The 16,855-nt window shown below is 48.7% G+C and overlaps 2 protein-coding genes across 6 annotated transcripts in view; one reads left to right on the top strand and one right to left on the bottom strand.

The window, feature by feature from the left end:
• LOC149352608 (complement receptor type 2-like) overlaps positions 1–16,855 on the top strand; it is a 353,632-nt gene that overhangs the window by 195,460 nt on the left and 141,317 nt on the right. For 4 of the 5 annotated variants that reach the window (XM_089581794.1, XM_089581793.1, XM_089581797.1 and 1 more), the window contains 4 exons: positions 318–492; positions 2,107–2,295; positions 6,206–6,385; positions 11,078–11,266. In XM_089581794.1, coding sequence (XP_089437920.1) covers positions 318–492; positions 2,107–2,295; positions 6,206–6,385; positions 11,078–11,266 — 733 coding nt within the window. The remainder of the gene's footprint in view (positions 1–317; positions 493–2,106; positions 2,296–6,205; positions 6,386–11,077; positions 11,267–16,855) is intronic. The other variant, XM_089581796.1, reaches the window with a different exon arrangement.
• LOC149352610 (uncharacterized) lies at positions 15,949–16,599 on the bottom strand. The gene has a single exon (XM_089581817.1). The coding sequence runs from the start codon at positions 16,417–16,419 to the stop codon at positions 15,949–15,951; it is 471 nt and encodes a 156-aa protein (XP_089437943.1). The 5' UTR covers positions 16,420–16,599.

The following is a 16,855-nucleotide window of genomic DNA, read 5'->3' as shown; positions in this document are numbered from 1 at the left end:
CCGCGGCTGGAAAGCTTTCCATGCGGAAAACGTTAGCTCTACATTCCTGCTTTCACTCGCCGCAGTGGCTCAGTGACTTGGGTGTTTCGCTGCCCATCCCAGGCCCGCGGGTGCAGGCGGAATACAAAAACACCCTTGTGCTGTGCTATGTCAGCGCTCATTAAAGAACCCCCGATGTCTAAATCAATTCCAAGCCTTCCACTACGCTGTCCCTAATAGCTCTTGAGTCTGTTTGGGACAGTAAACCGACCTATTTAAAATTTACACCTGCACCTGCTCCTAGAATCTCATTATATATTTTTTCTTTTTTTTTTCAGTGGTCGGGGGTGCAAGCGGGTGCCCAAGTGTCTGAGTCCGACAGCAGCCTCTATGTGGAATGTGCACCCGGGTATGCCTTCGTACAGCAGTTGCGTCCACGCAGAGGCGAACGAAAGCTGCAACTGAGCTGCCAGGACGGCGCGTGGAAACCACCAGGGCCCTGGTGCACCGAAAGTAAGTGGGTGCATAGAATCTCTCCTTCTGCCACACATGCCAACAGCGCTAAGAGTGCTGCTGATAGCTTGGCCCCGCAGCTGGTAAATATTAAAATCTATCGGCGTGTGCAATTAGTCAAAAGGAAGTAGTGGAGAACAAGGACCATAAGCAGCTCGACCTGCACGGTTTTGCCACAGCTGAACCTTTTTCATCGTCTTCGCTGCCCAGCCAGCGCTAAGAAGAGGAAGACCGCTGGGAGTGTGCGCAAGGCGACACGCGCTGGACGTTCTCGAGTCCATCTTGGCTTAGGGTGCGCTCAATAACGCCCCCCTTCAAACCGTCCAAGAGTTCAGTCTTTGGGTGCCTGCCCGTGGCTCATCCTCAACAGCCACCCTGTCTTAATTCTGAAAATATACTTAAGCGTGAAGTAACGGCAGAAACAACTGCATACAGCAGCGATCGGTGGTTTCAGAGTTCTTCGTTTGAAATATAAGAAGGCTTCGGCATCATGGGCTTCGTTTTGCAAGCGACTCAGGCTATCGAGGATTAAGTACGTTTGAAAAATTGGGCCCAACAATGTGTCCATCGCTACCCACACAAGTTTACAAAGCGTTGTTTTGTGCGGTGCGTCATAAATAAGTTTTGATGACGTTGAATCAGATGGTACGCACGCAGCGATACTTAGAAGCGGCCCTCGCAAGCCGCGGTTTCAATTTTTCACGTCTCATCGTAGACTCAAGGAAAATAGACCAATTCTACACTTCTAGTGCTCAACATCCTAGTCGCCAAACCCAACGCGAAAATTTTACTATTTATAAAATTAAATTTGAGCAAGCTACCGCGTACCACAAGGAGTGGGGTGTGACAGCTCGTGTACATACAAGAAAAATAATACATCACTGTTACGTGCTGTCAACCACGGTTTCGGCTCCCGTGCATAATAATATCGCAAGTTTTTGTCATGCGGCCCGATAACTCAACTTCCACCTTCGTGATAATTGTCAGCCGAACAAAGGAGCGGATTTGTCGTTCACTCTCGGAAGGGGCGGTTGGGTAGAGGCTGTTCCGTTCGAACCATATATTTCTTCCATATATTTCAAACAAATGGGGTTCATTATGCTTTTCCTAAGTTAGATTTCTCGCCTAGGGGAGGGGACCGTTTCCCTGCCTCCCCCTATAAATCCGCGCTTGGCTGAACACTTTGTAAAGTTAATCAATACCTTGAAAATCGAGAAACTCCCCAATGCGACTGTTCCGCCTGCCTTTTCATCCAGAATTATTTAGCTTCGTGACTAAGGGCCTAAAGTGGCATATTTAAATGGCCGACCTGAATATTGGTATCTATAAAGGTTATGCTGGATAGTCTGGGAACAAACAGCGGTTTGAAATTGGAGTTGAGGTGTCGAAAATAGAAAGGGAGCACATCAATCGTGGCCAACAAGTCACCGAAGATATGCACCATGAGAAAGAAATAACTAGGACAATCAGAACTTGTTAGGGACCCAGTGTTGAGCACTGAAACATCATCTCTAACACAACTAGTTAACACTCCTGTTTTTCCTAAAATTAATATTACAGACTGAATGGGCAACTGCAAGATACTGAATCATGATTTCACCTTGCCTGTCGCAGTGCCTTGTACAATCCCGACACTTCTCCCGGACGGGGTTGAAGCTGAACAAAGCGGGGCGGTGCCTCACGGCCAGCAGGTGAGGTTCAGGTGCAAGAGCGGCTACACGATGGAGGACGCTGATTACGAGCAACATCAACCTCTATGCCTCTTTGGAAGGGTCGATGAAAGATATCCTTCTTGCAAGCCAGGTGAGGAAAGCAGGTTATCGCATATCGAGCATGCCAACAACGCTAATGCACAAAGTTTAATCTGCCATTACGTGATGCTTGTCGTCTGGCTGCTGTTATGTCTGCCAGCACAAGGTATAGCGTGTGATAATTTTGATCGCCTGCTACTGCCGCAAAAACACTGTGAGAACTGGCTGCATCATGCGATAATACACGCCCTTTCGAAGCCATGCAATAAAGCAACCCCTCCAGTGCACGTAACAAGTCCAAAAGGCCAAATTTTATCGAGATACATCACGAAAGTAATCGCGTTTTTCGAAATTATGAAAACTAATATGGCTATTACTAACCACCGGCTACAAATCTCCAGTTGCAAACAGGCACCAAACTCCAAAAGTTAAAAGTTCATTATTAAAAATTAGTTACCCAGCTTACTAGTGAAGACGATTCAGCGGTTTTCTGGTGGCCAGCAACACTGATAATACTGTGCCGGAAAAGCTATATTTTTTACCCTAAAATCCTCTTTTTGAAAACTTATCACAGTGTTCGCTTAAACACCAAATGCCCGAGTAAATAAATCTCTTCAGATGCTTTCAGAGTCTATCCTAAACAAAAGAAACAAATATAAGAGGACATTGCAACATGTACGAACCGAATGGTCAACAACAAAAGGCAAAAGCTAATTCTGCAATAATTCGTGAACTTAGAACCCAAAGGTGAGTATAGTGAAACAGAAAAAAAGTAATTTTGAAAGAGCAGTCGTCTTCAAGATAAAGGAGGAAAAGTGAAGACGGGTGCACCCGAAGATAAGGTTTGGTTTATGTGGATTTAACGTCCCAAGTTGACTCAGGGAGTGAAGGGCTAGTGAAGGGCTCCAAAAATTTCGCCCACCTGGGATTCTTTAACGCACACTGACATCGCACAGAACATGGGCCTCTACAATTTCACCTCCGTCGAAATTCGGCTGCCGCGGCCGGGCTCGAACCCGCGTCTTTCGGGTCATCAGCCGAGCGCCATAACCAATGTGTCACCGCGGCGGCCTAACGGGAAGGTAAACTGAGAAGCGTGCATGGGAACGTAACAATTAAAACAGCGAAGCAAATGGCGGTGTCGAAGAGGCAGGCTAAAAAGGTTGACATGGTGCATGTGTGAGTTAAAAAATTAAACATAAAACGCGGCCGTGAACGGTGCATGAGGTGTGAAAAAGACAACAAAAAGCCTGCGAAGCAAAAGCACGGTTTCTATCGGTAAAATAAATGTGAAAAAAAAAAATATGCAAACTACCAGAAAGTCATTAAGTAACCTCGTAAAATGAGAAAAAACATTAAGGAAGAGAAAACCATTAAAAGTAATCCAAGAGGGGTGAAAAAGACAAATGTGCATCACCCGTAGCAGAGCAGTCGTATTACAAAGAAGCAAGGAAAAGAAAAGCACAAATATCAAGTGGCTTAAAATTTAAGTGTAGTGTGGTTATAAACTTAATAGCGATGGACGAGAAATAGCAATCAAATGCATTCCAAGAAAACCGTTTAATTTCATAATTTCCAAGCAGAAAATTCAGGAAAGCTTTTCATTATTTGTAAGTACGAAATTCTTGGCGTTGGCATGGGATCGAATAGAAACGGAGACAACCGAGGCTCTCCAGCACCCTCTGATTTCGCTGCAAGAGAATGAAATTCTGGGTTACAGGTCGTGCTAATCCTTGCGGGCTCCTCTTTGGTGCTGCTCCCCTAAACCCGAGTACTACTCCTGTGATGGAAAGGAAGAACCGGCTTTCGTTTAGATACAAAAATTATTGTCACCGATAGCCGGTAGATTGTTGGAAGAAGGGTAGAAGGGCACATTGGAGCACTGAGCCAACACAGGGAAGAAGCCAATGAAGGTGATACCGCGAATCTTTATCCACGCCGCGTAGACCCCGAGCGGCATCACCACATGGGCGCCAGCTGCCCGTATTTGTCTTCCGCTCCAGGATGGCTGGACTTTTCTTACTATAGTTGCAAGACCATGACTTATAACCGAGAAATCGCGCCGATATCTATATGAAGGCAGTCACATGGTGGTTGCAAGCAGGGACTGTGAATTCGACGGAAATGAGCTCACTTTCTGGAACGTGCATCGTGGAAGGGGTCGCACTTGAGGGTGGCGTTGTTCGTCGAAATGGGGAGTCGAGCAGAGGCTGCTCTAGGCGTTGGATGATTATTGGAGCATGGGGTGGAAGGTCGGGTTGAAGGGTCAAGTCGGCGAGCTGAGGATGTTGTTCGAAATGCGGAGCGCTGGCCGTCCTACCCTCAGAGGCCGCCGTCCTCAATTTTTCCGGCTCGGACTAGAGGACTGCAGGAGAGGCGACTAGCGACCTGGGGAAGAGAACCTACGGGGCTACGGCGACTTGGACTGGCGCTGTGGTGAAGGAGCAGGGGAGACGTTGGTGGTCAGGTACTGGGCGATGTTACGGGGTCGATCACCATAACGTGGCCGGGTTGCGTCTGGTGAAAAGTTTCGCAGGCCCTTCCGACGATACGGGTAGTGCCGCAGGATGTGGCGGGCTTCATCGCAGTGGAAGCACAGGGGCCGGTTGTTCGACGTGCGCCACAGGTGTGCTTTGCTAAAAGTGGTCGTGCGTTAGGGAAAGCAGGCGAAGTCGGGAATCGTTGATACGATGTGGGAGGAGCAGGGCAGTAACACGTCGGTGGTGCTGGCGTAGAGCTCGACGCCCTTACATACGGCGCAGGCAGCGACTTGGGGCAGACCATTTCCTGCATCGCTCGAAGTACTTCGTCACGAACGACGTCCGAGATGGCTCCGACGCCCGGGTGTTGCTCGACAGGGCGAAGCTTAAGTAGCTCGTCGTGCACAATACTCCTGACATGCTCAAGGAGGGCCTACTCTCGGAGCCGGGACGTGGCACGTGGGCATCCGTAGGAGATGTATGTGCCGGACGGCTGCAATGCGCGAACCTCTGTTTCAGGCTGCGCTCCAGACTTGTCCCCTCCCATGCAAAGTCGACCACAGTGCTCGGAGGGTCGCGCACAAGTCCGGAAAAAGCTGCTCTTTGACCCATCGCATAAGGTGACGCCCCTTCTTCGCTAAGCAGTTGAAGAGCCGCGTCATGTCTTATACGAACATGGCGACGCTCTCATTCGGCCGCTATACACGGGACTGCAGGGCAAGTTCAGCTCGGTCTTTACTTTCGTTGCTTCCGAAGGCCTCCTAAGCCAACATGCACTCTTTCTTTGTGTGAGTATACGAGACGTGGTACGAAGTGGTAGCGGCCAGCTCCATCACTGGATGAGTAAAATGGGCAAGCATAGTGTGATCACTTCTCATAATTTCATCTTCTTGTCTTCAGCTGAATGTTTTGTATGACACAGCAAAACTGAAGCCATGCGTGAAGCACACCGTAGCAGCGCGCTCCAGATTAACTTCGCCATCACCGAAATGTCAGTACAAGAGGGATTTTTTACTTCCCTTCGCTCAGCAACAGAGCTGCAGCGCTGACCGCGCTAAGCCTGGGACCTTGATTTCTGGGGTTCAATTTTATGCCGGAACAAATGTTGTTTGTGAAAGCCAATTTCTACAACGCTTTTCGCAAAAGCCTTGGTAACGAAAGAAAAACAAACAGCCTGGTGCTCATGTAAGAAATTTTAGTGATTTAGTTTGTACTCGTAAAACGCATTCCTGCACTACGAATATCATACATTGCATTACCACGAAAACGAAGAAACGAAAAAAAAAAGCTTTAAAACACAAACAATGCCCTTCATGCTTGAACAATGCGAATAGTGCGCTTGCTTGTGTAACAGAAAGCAGCACAACGCTGTCGCTATCTGCTGGCAGGCGTATAGAAGGTGGTCAGCCTCCAACGTCAACCACAGGCAAAGCTTAAGAAGACTAGCAAAATGTCGTTACACGGCCTTCTTTCTTCCTCCAGCTGACTGTCGCATTGAGCACCTCCCTCCCGTGCAAAACGGGCAGCCCAGGCCAGATCAGAGTGTCTCTCATGGGTCATTCGCAATCTACCAATGCGACCCCTCACTGGCACTTCAGCCGCAAGGAGGGGTTCAATGCCATCTGGGACAGTGGAAGGGCACGCCGCCATTATGTGTTCCAAGTGAGTATTGACGTCACCTGCTTTTTTAAATTTCTCTAGCACAATATACTCTCACGTCCGTAAGAAATAGGCAATAAAGCCATTAAAGAAATTACCGACGATTACGTTACTTCCTAATGCGAAATTTGAGTGCAGCCCATCAGCTGTTTCCGTTTTTCGATGGACTAAAGCAAAGAATTCGAGCAAGACATTTATGTACAATTACAGACAACTTATTTTTCGCACATATTCCTTCATCAAGAAACACTCCACTAACAGTTCTTGATTATTATGAAGGAAGCTTTGTGGTCGGAGAAATAGATGAATATATGCTCGACTTGCCGAAAAAATGCCTCGTTCTCAGAGACGAGGACTATACAAGTATTTCGCGATGTTGTCACAGCCGTGGAAGGCGTTACGAGCGATAGGAATTGGATGTTGTCCCGCACTAGTGGTAAGAAATTCCTGTTTCGCTGTATATACTTGCATTAAAGTCCCCACCCGCCCTGCCACCATGGCAGATGACAGTTAATAGTTGATCGCGAGATTTCGCTCATCGTTGTCAGCGCGAATGCATGCAGCCCACATCTCTCTCGCATCACCCCACGTACCTATAAGCGTGATTCAGGCGTCCACTTTCCCAGGGAGCCAGTTATGCGCACTTGTTTTCATTAAAATGATCTTAGTGTAAAACGTTGTCAACGCCAATGCTAATGAACACAACAAACGCCGATGGCCTATGGCTTCAGCGCCGTGTTTCTGGCATAACGTTGTCAATGCCAACGCATGCAGCGCACATCTGTCACTACTGCCACGTAGCTTAAAGCAAGATTGAGGTCTCCACTGTTCCAACAGGGCACTTATGCGCCTTCCCTCTGGTTCAGGTGTCCACAGAGATGTATGGCACAGATACTGCGCCGTTTCGTTTCCTCAAAAACCAATTTACCAATTTTACCCTCCGCATCCCAAACTACCACTCTATTGGTTTCGCAGCTTAATGAGCGACTAAGATGTCCACTGCTGGTTACAACGGACAACGGCGACGGCAATGGCGACGGCGACGCCGCGGAGCACAGAAACGGGCGCCAAAGAGCTACGCTCTAAAACATGCATAATTCGGTGACTGTACTACGTTACGGCCGCTGCAGACTCGAAAATTCCGGTAGTCAACTACTCTACAGCCACTGCATGATTAAGTTCCTGCTACGCACGTCCTATGGTATGAGAAGCAGGAGCTCGTTTAACGCCACGTTAGGACCTCTTCGTACGCTATTCTAACAAGCGCATCATAAGGACTGTAACATCCCCCCCCCCCCCCCCCATACAATTCACTTTTTCAGTATGAAATTTTACTTCTCTGTCCGCTGATTTCATCGCCAGGACCGTAGCAAATCCCACTTGGAGTATCAGTGCTATATCCGAAGCAGAACGTATCTGTGCACTGTTCCCTGTGCGGAACAGCGCAGTGGCATCGGCGGCCCTTAATACCACAGAAGAGCAATATTGCTCACTGAGACAAGAAGCGCAAAACAATTAGTACAGCTAAGCTTGCCGCCTTAGGGCATTATTCAGGGAAAGCTGGTTGAAATTAGCGGCGTTTCTAGCAGGTAAGTTCGATCTGGTGCATGCATGCAACGAGGACCGCAGCGCTAGCACAAGCATGTTTACAGACATTTTATGCACATGACGGGACACCCTGACACACAAACGCCTACTTGGCTTTGCTTTTCTATTTCGCGCACTTTTAGCAACTTGGCTTCGCCTGCCTTTTTTTTTTCCTAGCATGTTTAGCTACTTGGCTTTGGCGTGTTTGTTTCGAGCACATTTACGTGCTTGGCTTAGCCTGTCTGTTTCGAACTTGTTTGGCCACTGGCCTTCGCCGCTTTATGAGTCAGCCCCACCATTAGCAGTGTGGTCTTCCACGTTCAGCTCAGATATGAACACGCTATTAACTTTCTTGTCAGAACGGAGGACATATACTTCCGCCGGCATGGCGAATCTACGAGCATCCCGCGGCGCACACTTTTCACTAACATCCGCCGTGGACTCCTTTGCACCTCGTCAATGCGCCGTTGAAATCCGCAGCTGCGTTTTTTTTTTGAGGAAAAGAAATGGCGCAGCATCTGTCTCATATCTCGGTGGACACCTTAAACGCCGCCGCAGCTCGCGTGGCGAGGAGGACAGAGGGGAAAGGAAAAAAGTGGTAGGGTTTTAACGTAGTTCAACCGAGTAAACGTGCGGAAGCCAATGTTTAGCCTAGTTGGTTCATGGTTTTGCTGTGCATTGCTGGGTTGTCGGCACGTCTGACGACGATGTTCAGTAGTAGTGTTACTTGACGAAGACGACGTTGTACAATACACTGCGCGAGAATGTGTTGCAGTTTAACACGTAGCACGATAGGCTGCGGCGATAGCATATATGCTATAGTGCTGCGATTGCATAGCGCAGCCGGAAATGCGTAACGCTCTACGGCTGCGGTTTTACCGTTTAAATGGCTTATACAAAGCTAACACAGCTTTCGCTCAAAAATAGTATGCACTGGTATGACATTCGCCCCAGCCTGGACTGGTTTGAGTTTGAGTACAGCATCGAATAAAGTGCGAACGGTTGCTGGGGTCGCTAAAGGAAGGGAGAGAGGGAACGAAGAACAGATATGTTCCTCGCTCTTGACAAAGGACAGTTACAGCTTGACATCAAATCCGGAGGACGCCGTAAAATTTTGTTAGTCGTGGCGCTCTAGGCGTCTTGCTATGCGACGCGGTGCTTTTCGGGGTAGAATTGCGTAATTGCATTGTAATAGAGTGAGCTTAAATCCAACGCCGCCAAAGCAGGCCAGAGACGTGTCGTAAGGAGGACCCGGGAAGGGACGCCTAGCTCCTTCTCCCCTTCCGGTTTCGTCCCCGGACAGCTGGATGCTTCTGAGAAGGCGCCCGCGGTGTCAGTCACGTTCGGTTCTTTGGAGAATGGCCCTCCCTCCCCTCCCTCTGTTATTTCAATTTTTTTATTTTGCCACCATGGTACAGATAATGGCGGGGACCCGTAGTAAAAGCTGCCGTTTGACAGCTTGACAAGGCCACGGGCCCCCACTTTGACAGCAATGCAGTGGTTTGGTTTTTTTCACACACACGCAAAAAAAAAAAAATACAGGAAATACAGGAAATACAGATAACAAAGGAAAACAAATACATACAGAAGAGCTCTTATCAGGTTACAGTAGTCAGCATAAAATCAACAGCATAGTCCTGGCTGGAAAGAAAACTTACAATGATGGTGAAAGAAAGAAGAATTAGGTAAACAAATCACAGAAAAAAAAGGTTAGGTGTAGTGTAAAAAATACTCGAACACTTTGTGGCGCGTTGTATTTTGGAGATCAATATCGTTTTGTGCGAGTTTGTTAAGAAGTCGCGGTAGTTTATTTTCTAATGTTTGATTACCATAGAAAGTTCTGTATGTTTTCACGTTCCATTGCGCTATATTTCTTGTGCTGTACATTGCATCTCGTTTTTCTAAACCAGCAAATTTGGATAGAAAAGATATATTGTTCAACACCTCGTTTTTCACACACCTGCTCAGACGATAGTCATAAAGCTTAGTAATTGGAAGTAAGTTATACTTGAAGAAAAGTGCGGCCGTATGGTAGGTATGCGAAACATTTTCAGCAATTCTTAAAAAAATTTTAAAGAATTGTTGAAAGAATGAAACCGGCTGCACGGCACTGGGGCACGAATGGCGCATTATTTGCCTTTCTGTGGCGGGTAACAGTAACACGCTTTCGGACCCTTGCCGAGCGGTAGTTTCAGCTTTTATTTCTCATCGTAGACTCAAGAAAAATAGCCCAATTCTACCAGTATAGTGCTCATCCTAGTCGCCGAAACCTACACGCAAATTTTACTAATTGGTAAATTAAGGTTTTGGAAGCTACCGTGTACCCCATGCCATGGAATGTGACAGTTCGTGTACATACAAGAAAAATAATACATCACTGCCACCTGCTGCACCCATGGTTTTGTGCTCCCGTGCACAATATCGCAAGTTTTTTGTCATGTGGCCACATAATTAAATTTTCACCTTTATTGCACTTCTCCGCCAAACAAAGCAGCGGATTTGTGGGTCACTCTTGGAGGGGGCGGTTGGGTAGGGGCTGTCTCATTTGAACCATGTATTTCTTAGATACATTTTCAACAAATGGGGTTCGTTATGCTTTTCCTAAGTTTGATTTCTCGCCTGGGGGAGGGGACCGTTTCCCTGCCTCCCCCTCTATATCCGCCCTTGGCTGAACACTTTGTAAAGTTAATCAATACCTTGAAAGTCGAGAAACTGCCCAATGCGACTGTTCCGCCTGCCGTTTCATTCACAATTACTTAGCTTCGAGACTAAGGACCTAAAGTGGCATATTTAAATGGCCGACCTGAATATTGGTATTTATAAAGCTAATGTTGGATAATCTGGGAACAAACAGTGGTTTGAAATGGGAGTTGAGGTGTCGAAAATTGTAAGGGAGCACATCTATCGCGGCCAACAAGTCACCGAAGGTATGCACCATGAGAAAGAAATAACTAGGACAATCAGAACTGGTTAGGGACCCAGTGTTGAGCACTGAAACATCATCTCTAACACAACTAGTTAACATTCCTGTTTTTCCTAAAATTAATATTACAGACTGAATGGGCAACTGCAAGATACTGAATCATGATTTCACCTTGCCTGTCGCAGTGCCTTGTACAATCCCGACACTTCTCCCGGACGGGGTTGAAGCTGAACAAAGCGGGGCGGTGCCTCACGGCCAGGTGGTGAGGTTCAGGTGCAAGAGCGGCTACACGATGGAGGACGCTGATTACGAGCAACATCAACTTCGATGCCTCCTTGGAGAGTTCGATCGCGGCTATCCTTCTTGCAAGCCAGGTGAGGAAAGCAGGTTATCGCATAGCGAGCACGCCATCAACACTACTGCACAAGGTTTAATCTGCGGTTACCACATGCTTGTCGTCTGGCTGCTGTTGTGTCGGCCAGCACAAGGTATAGCATGTGATAATTTTGACCGCCTGCTACTGCCGTACAATACTGTGAGAACTGGCTGCATCATGCGATAATACACGCCCTTTCGAAGCCATGCAATAAAGTAACCCCTCCAGTGCACGTAACAAGTCGAAAAGGCCAAATTTTATCGAGATACATCGCGAAGAGTAATCGCGTTTTTCGAAATTCTAAAAACTAATATGGCTATTACTAACCACCGGCTACAAATCTCCAGTTGCAAACAGGCACCAAACTGCAATAGTTAAAAGTTAATTATTAAAAATTAGTTACCCAGCTTACAAGTGAAGACGATTCAGCGGTTTTCTGGTGGCGTGCAACACTTATAATACTGTGCCGGAAAAGCTCTATCTTTTTTACCCTAAAATCCTCTTTTTGAAAACTTATCACATTGTTCGCTGAAACACCAAATGCCGGAGTAAATAAATCTCTTCAGATGCTTTCAGAGTCTATCCTAAACGAAAGAAGCAAATATAAGAGGAGATTGCAGCATGTACGAACCGAATGGTCAACAACATAAGGCAAAAGCTAATTCTGCAATAATTCGTGAACTTAGAACCCAAAGGTGAGTATACTGAAACAGAAAAAAAGTAATTTTGAAAGAGCAGTCGTCTTCAAGCTAAAGGAGGAAAAGTGAAGACGGGTGCACCCGAAGATAAGGTTTGGTTTATGGGGGTTTAACTTCCCAAGTTGACACAGGGTATGAGGGACGCCGTATTGCAGGGCTCCGGAAATTACACCCACCTGGGATTCCTTAACGCTCACTGACATCGCACATAACATGGGCCTTTAGAATTTCGCCTCCGTCAAAATTCGGCTGCCGCGGTCGGGCTCGAACCCGCGGCTTTCGGGTCACCAGCCGAGCGCCGTAAGCCATCAGTCACCGCGGCGGCCTAACCCGAAGTTAAACTGAGAAGCCTGCACGTGAACGTAAGAATTAAAAACAGCGAAGCAAATGCTGGTGTCGAAGACACAGCCTAAAATGGTTAGCATGGTGCGTGTGTGAGTTAAAAAAGTTAACAGAAAGGGCGGCCGAGAACGATGCATGAGGTGAGAAAAAGACAACTAAAAATCTGCGAAGCAAAAGCAGTGTTCGTGTCGGTAAAATAAACATGAAAAAAATGTGGCAACTTCCAGAAAGTCATTAAGTAACCCGGCAAAACGAGAAAAAACATCACAGAAGAGAAAACCATTAAAAGTAATCCAAAAGGGGCAAAGAAGACAAATGTACATGACCCGTAGCAGAGCAGTCGTATTACAAAGAAGCAAGGAAAAGAAAAGCACAGATATCAAGAGGCTTAAAATTTAGCTGGGGTATCGTTATAAACATATTAGCGTTGGAAGAGAAACAGCAATCAAATGCATTCTAAGAAAGCCACTTAATTTCGTAATTTCCAAGCAGAAAATTCAGGAAGGCTTTTAATTATTTGTTAGGACGAAATTCTTGGCAATGGCATGGGGCAGAATAGAAAGGGAGACAACGGAGGCTTTCCAGCACCCTCTTATTTCGCTGCAAGAGAATGAAATGCTTAGTTGCAGGTCGTGCTGATTCTTGCGGGCTCCTCTTGGGTGCAGCTCCCCTAAACCCAAGTTCTACGTCTATAATGGAAAGGAAGAACCAGGTCTCGATTCGATACAAAAATTAGGGTCACCGATAGCCGGTAGATCGTTGAAAGAAGTGTAGAAGGGCTCACCAGGAATAGCACGGCCGCCTGGTCACTGTCGTTGGCTATGGAGCACGGGGTGGAGAACGTCACGATCAGTTCGCGGAGGTCGATGATATCATCATTTTCGCGAAGAAAATCGAGGTCGAGTATTAGGTCATTGGAGCACTGAGCCAACACAGGGAAGAAGCCAATGAAGGTGATACCGCGAATCTCTATCCACGCCGCGTAGACACTGAGCGGCGTCACCACATGGGCGAAAGCTGTCCGTATTTGCCTTCCGTACCAGGGTGTCTGGCCTTTTCTTAATATAGTAGCAAGACCATGACTCATAGCCGAAAGATGGGTGCCGATATTTATATGAAGGCAGTCACATGGTGGTTGTAAGCGGGGACTGTGATTTCGGCGGAAACGAGCTCACTTTCTGGAACGTGCATCGTGGAAGGGGTCGCACTTGACGGTCGCGTTGTTCGTCGAAATGGGGCGTCGAGCAGAGGCTGCTCTAGGCGTTAGAAGATGATTGGAGCAAGGGGTGGAAGGTCGAGTTGAAGAGTCAAGTCGGCGAGCTGAGGATGTTGTTCGAAATGCGGAGCGCTGCGGGCCCTACCCCCAGAGACCGCCGTCCTCAATTTTTCCGCCGCGGACTAGAGGACTGCAGGAGGGACGACTGGCGACCTTGGGAAGAGAAGCTGCGGGGCTACGGCGACTTGGACTGGCGCTGTGGCGACGGAGCAGGGGGGGGGGGGGGGGGGGGCGTTGGTGGTCAGGTACTGGGCGATGTTACGGGGTCATTCACCATGGCGTAACCGGGGTGCTTCTGGTGAAAAGTTTCGCAGGTCCATCCGACGATACGGGTAGTGCCGCAGGATGTGGCGGGCTTCACCGCAGTGGAAGCTCAGGGGCCGGTTGTTCGACGTGCTGCACAGGTGTGCTTTGCTAAAAGGTGGTCGTGCGTCAGGGAGAGCAGGCGAAGTAGAGAACCGTTGATACGGTGCGGCAGGAGCAGGGCACTAACACGTCGGTGGTGCTGGCGCAGAGCTGCGTCGCTCATCATTGGACGTCATTACATACGGCGCAGGCAGCGACTGGGTGCAGGCCGTTGGCTGCATCGCTCGACGTACTTGGTCACGAACGACGTCCGAGGTGGCTCCGACGCCGGAGTGTTGCTCGACAGGGCGAAGCTTAAGTAGCTCGCCGTGCACAATGCTCCTGTCATGCTCAAGGAGGGCCTCACTCTTGGAGCCAGGCAGTGGCACGTGGGCATCCGTAAGAGATGTATCTGCTGGACGGCCGCAATGCGCGAACCTCTGCTGCAGGCTGCGCTCTGGTCATGTCCCCTCCCTAGTAAAGTTGACCACAATGCTCGGAGGGTCGCGCAGAAGTCGGGCGAAAAGTTGCTTTTTGACCCCTCGCATAAGGCGACGCACCATCTTCGCTTCAGGCATGGAAGGATCTGCGCATTTGAAGAGCCGCGTCATGTCTTCTACGAACATGGCGACGCTTTCATTTGGCCACTCTTTACGGGACTGCAGGACAGGTTCAGCTCGGTCTTTCCTTTCGTTGCTTCCGATCGTCTCCAGCAACCGCCGGCAGAAATATCGCCTCCTAAGCCAACATGCACTCTTTCGTTGTATGAGTATACGAGGCGTGGTACGAAGTGGTATCGGCCATCTCCACCACTGGATGAGTAAAATGGGCAAGCAAAGTGAGATAATTTTTCATAATTCCATCTCCTTATCATCAGCTAAATTTTTGTATGCCATAGCAACACTGCAGCCATCCCGGAAGCACACCGTAGCAGCGTGCTCCAGATTAACTTCGCCATCACCGAAATCTCAGTACAAGAGGGATTTTTTACTTTCTTTCCACAGAAACAGAGTTGCAGCGGTGGCCGCGCTAAACCTGCGACATTGGGGTGGTATTCTCCCGGTGTCGCCTTTTGCGACATGTCGCCTTCGCTCTTCGCTCATTGGCCCGAGCCGCGGTGACGATGACGTGACGGCACGGATCCGCCTTCCTGCTATTTCATCGTGACATCGCCCCAATTTACTACGCTTAGTCGAACAACGGAATGAATGAAGCAATATGTTCGTGCGACGGGCTAGGAAATTGATACTAGACGCCACGGATCCCACTCTCCTTGCCTGGTTTTTGAGCCGCGAAGAAGAGTGTCGTGTCCGCCGACACCGGGACCTGTTTGCTTTGACCGACGAAGCTTTTCGCTGTCACCACGGCTATCGTGCGAGTCGGCACACGACAACACTGGGTCTCCTTTCCTCGCACTCCATTGGAGTGAGCAGCAGTGAAGCCGGGATTCTTGCGGCGCGCCCAAATTACCGTCTGCTGAGCCGGGCTGACGCTCGCCATGCGAACTTACTTTGCACCGTCGTAAACAGACGACAAAGCAGACGTTGCCCACAGCGACGAGATGGCATTATAAGTACTCACTGACTGTAGTATGTACAGTCTTTGCAAAAATAACCAGGCTGCATGGTTTGCTTCTCATTTGTATAACCGCCGCGGAGGCTCAGTGGTTACGGTGCTCGGCTGCTGACCCGAAAGATGCGGGTTCGATCCCGGCCGCGCAGGTTGAATTTCTTTGGAGGAGAAATTCTAGACGCCCGTGTACTGTGCGATGTCAGTGCACGTTAAAGATCCCCAGGTGGTCGAAATTTCCGGAGCCCTCCACTACGGCGTCTCTCAAAGCCTTAGTCGCTTTGGGATGTTAAACCCCATAAACCAACCAACCATCATTTGTATAGTACAGTTGAGCCCACTTATAACGAACTTGATCGTCAAGCGGCATTTGTTCGTTGTATCCAAAGTTCGTAGTAAGTGGACCACCTATAATACGGGCAAAAAGAGCAAGCGAGACGAAAGTTAACTTTATTTTTGAAAAAAGTCAGTGATGCATGCCTGCTTCTTCAAAGCTGATCGCATCACTGCCGTTTCTAATTTTTCCAGCGCGGTAATATGTTCATCGCCAAGGCCTCTGCTGCACGCGAGTTCCTTAAGGGACGCGATGTAACCGATCGCGGTTGAAGCGTTCACAGCAACCGGCGGTAGAGCAGCATCCTCGTCATCGTCCTCGTCGGTCTCTGGGCTGTCAGGAAGGGCTCGCACTTCACGCACAATAGCTTCTTCAGTGCATGGCTCCGCAATGTCGGCGTCGTCATCAGCAGAAACGAAATCGTCCCAGGCAACGTCAGGTCCGGCCAGCTGCGTGTCAACGACGCGTTGCCACAAGTCCTCGTGCGACCGGCCCTCCGGTGGGTCATCTATGGCGTCCTCAGTGCCTGGGCCTATAAAACTCGCCTTGCGGAAGCAATTTGCTATGCACTCCGCGGTGAGTTCCATTCACGCCGCTTTCAACATCTCCACGGCGGCAAGCAAGCTGATGCGAACTGGCATGGCAGCATCAATCGCGATCAACAAGCGTTGGATGACGCGCCGCCGGTAGCACACCTTGAACGCATGAATGATGCCCATATCCAGCGGCTGAATTTTGCAGGTTGCATTGGGAAAAAAGAAGAGCACTGTCACCGCACTCAAGAAAGGCTGCACATGGTGCGCCGCACAGTTATCCAGCACGAGCAGGACCTTCCTGTTTTTTCGTGCCATGTCGCGGTCGAACTTGACAAGTCACTCGGCAAATAAGTCACGACTCATCCAGGCTTTTGTATTGTTCCTGTAGCGTACGGGCACGTACCTTCCAAAGCATCGCGGCTTACGTGACTTGCCGATGACAAAAGGCAGCCGCCGGTCACTGCCGTCCATGCCACTGCCGCGTCGT

The sequence above is a fragment of the Amblyomma mixtum genome, chromosome 3, assembly GCF_055824585.1.
Source record: "Amblyomma mixtum isolate Tamu chromosome 3, ASM5582458v1, whole genome shotgun sequence".
Lineage (NCBI taxonomy): Eukaryota > Metazoa > Arthropoda > Arachnida > Ixodida > Ixodidae > Amblyomma > Amblyomma mixtum.
Note: the sequence above shows the minus strand (reverse complement) of the source record. Positions and strands in the feature narration are given on the sequence as shown.

Bases quoted from the DNA above. Each gene is read 5' to 3' on its own strand.
- LOC149352610 (XM_089581817.1), bottom strand. From the start codon at position 16,419: ATGGAACTCACCGCGGAGTGCATAGCAAATTGCTTCCGCAAGGCGAGT.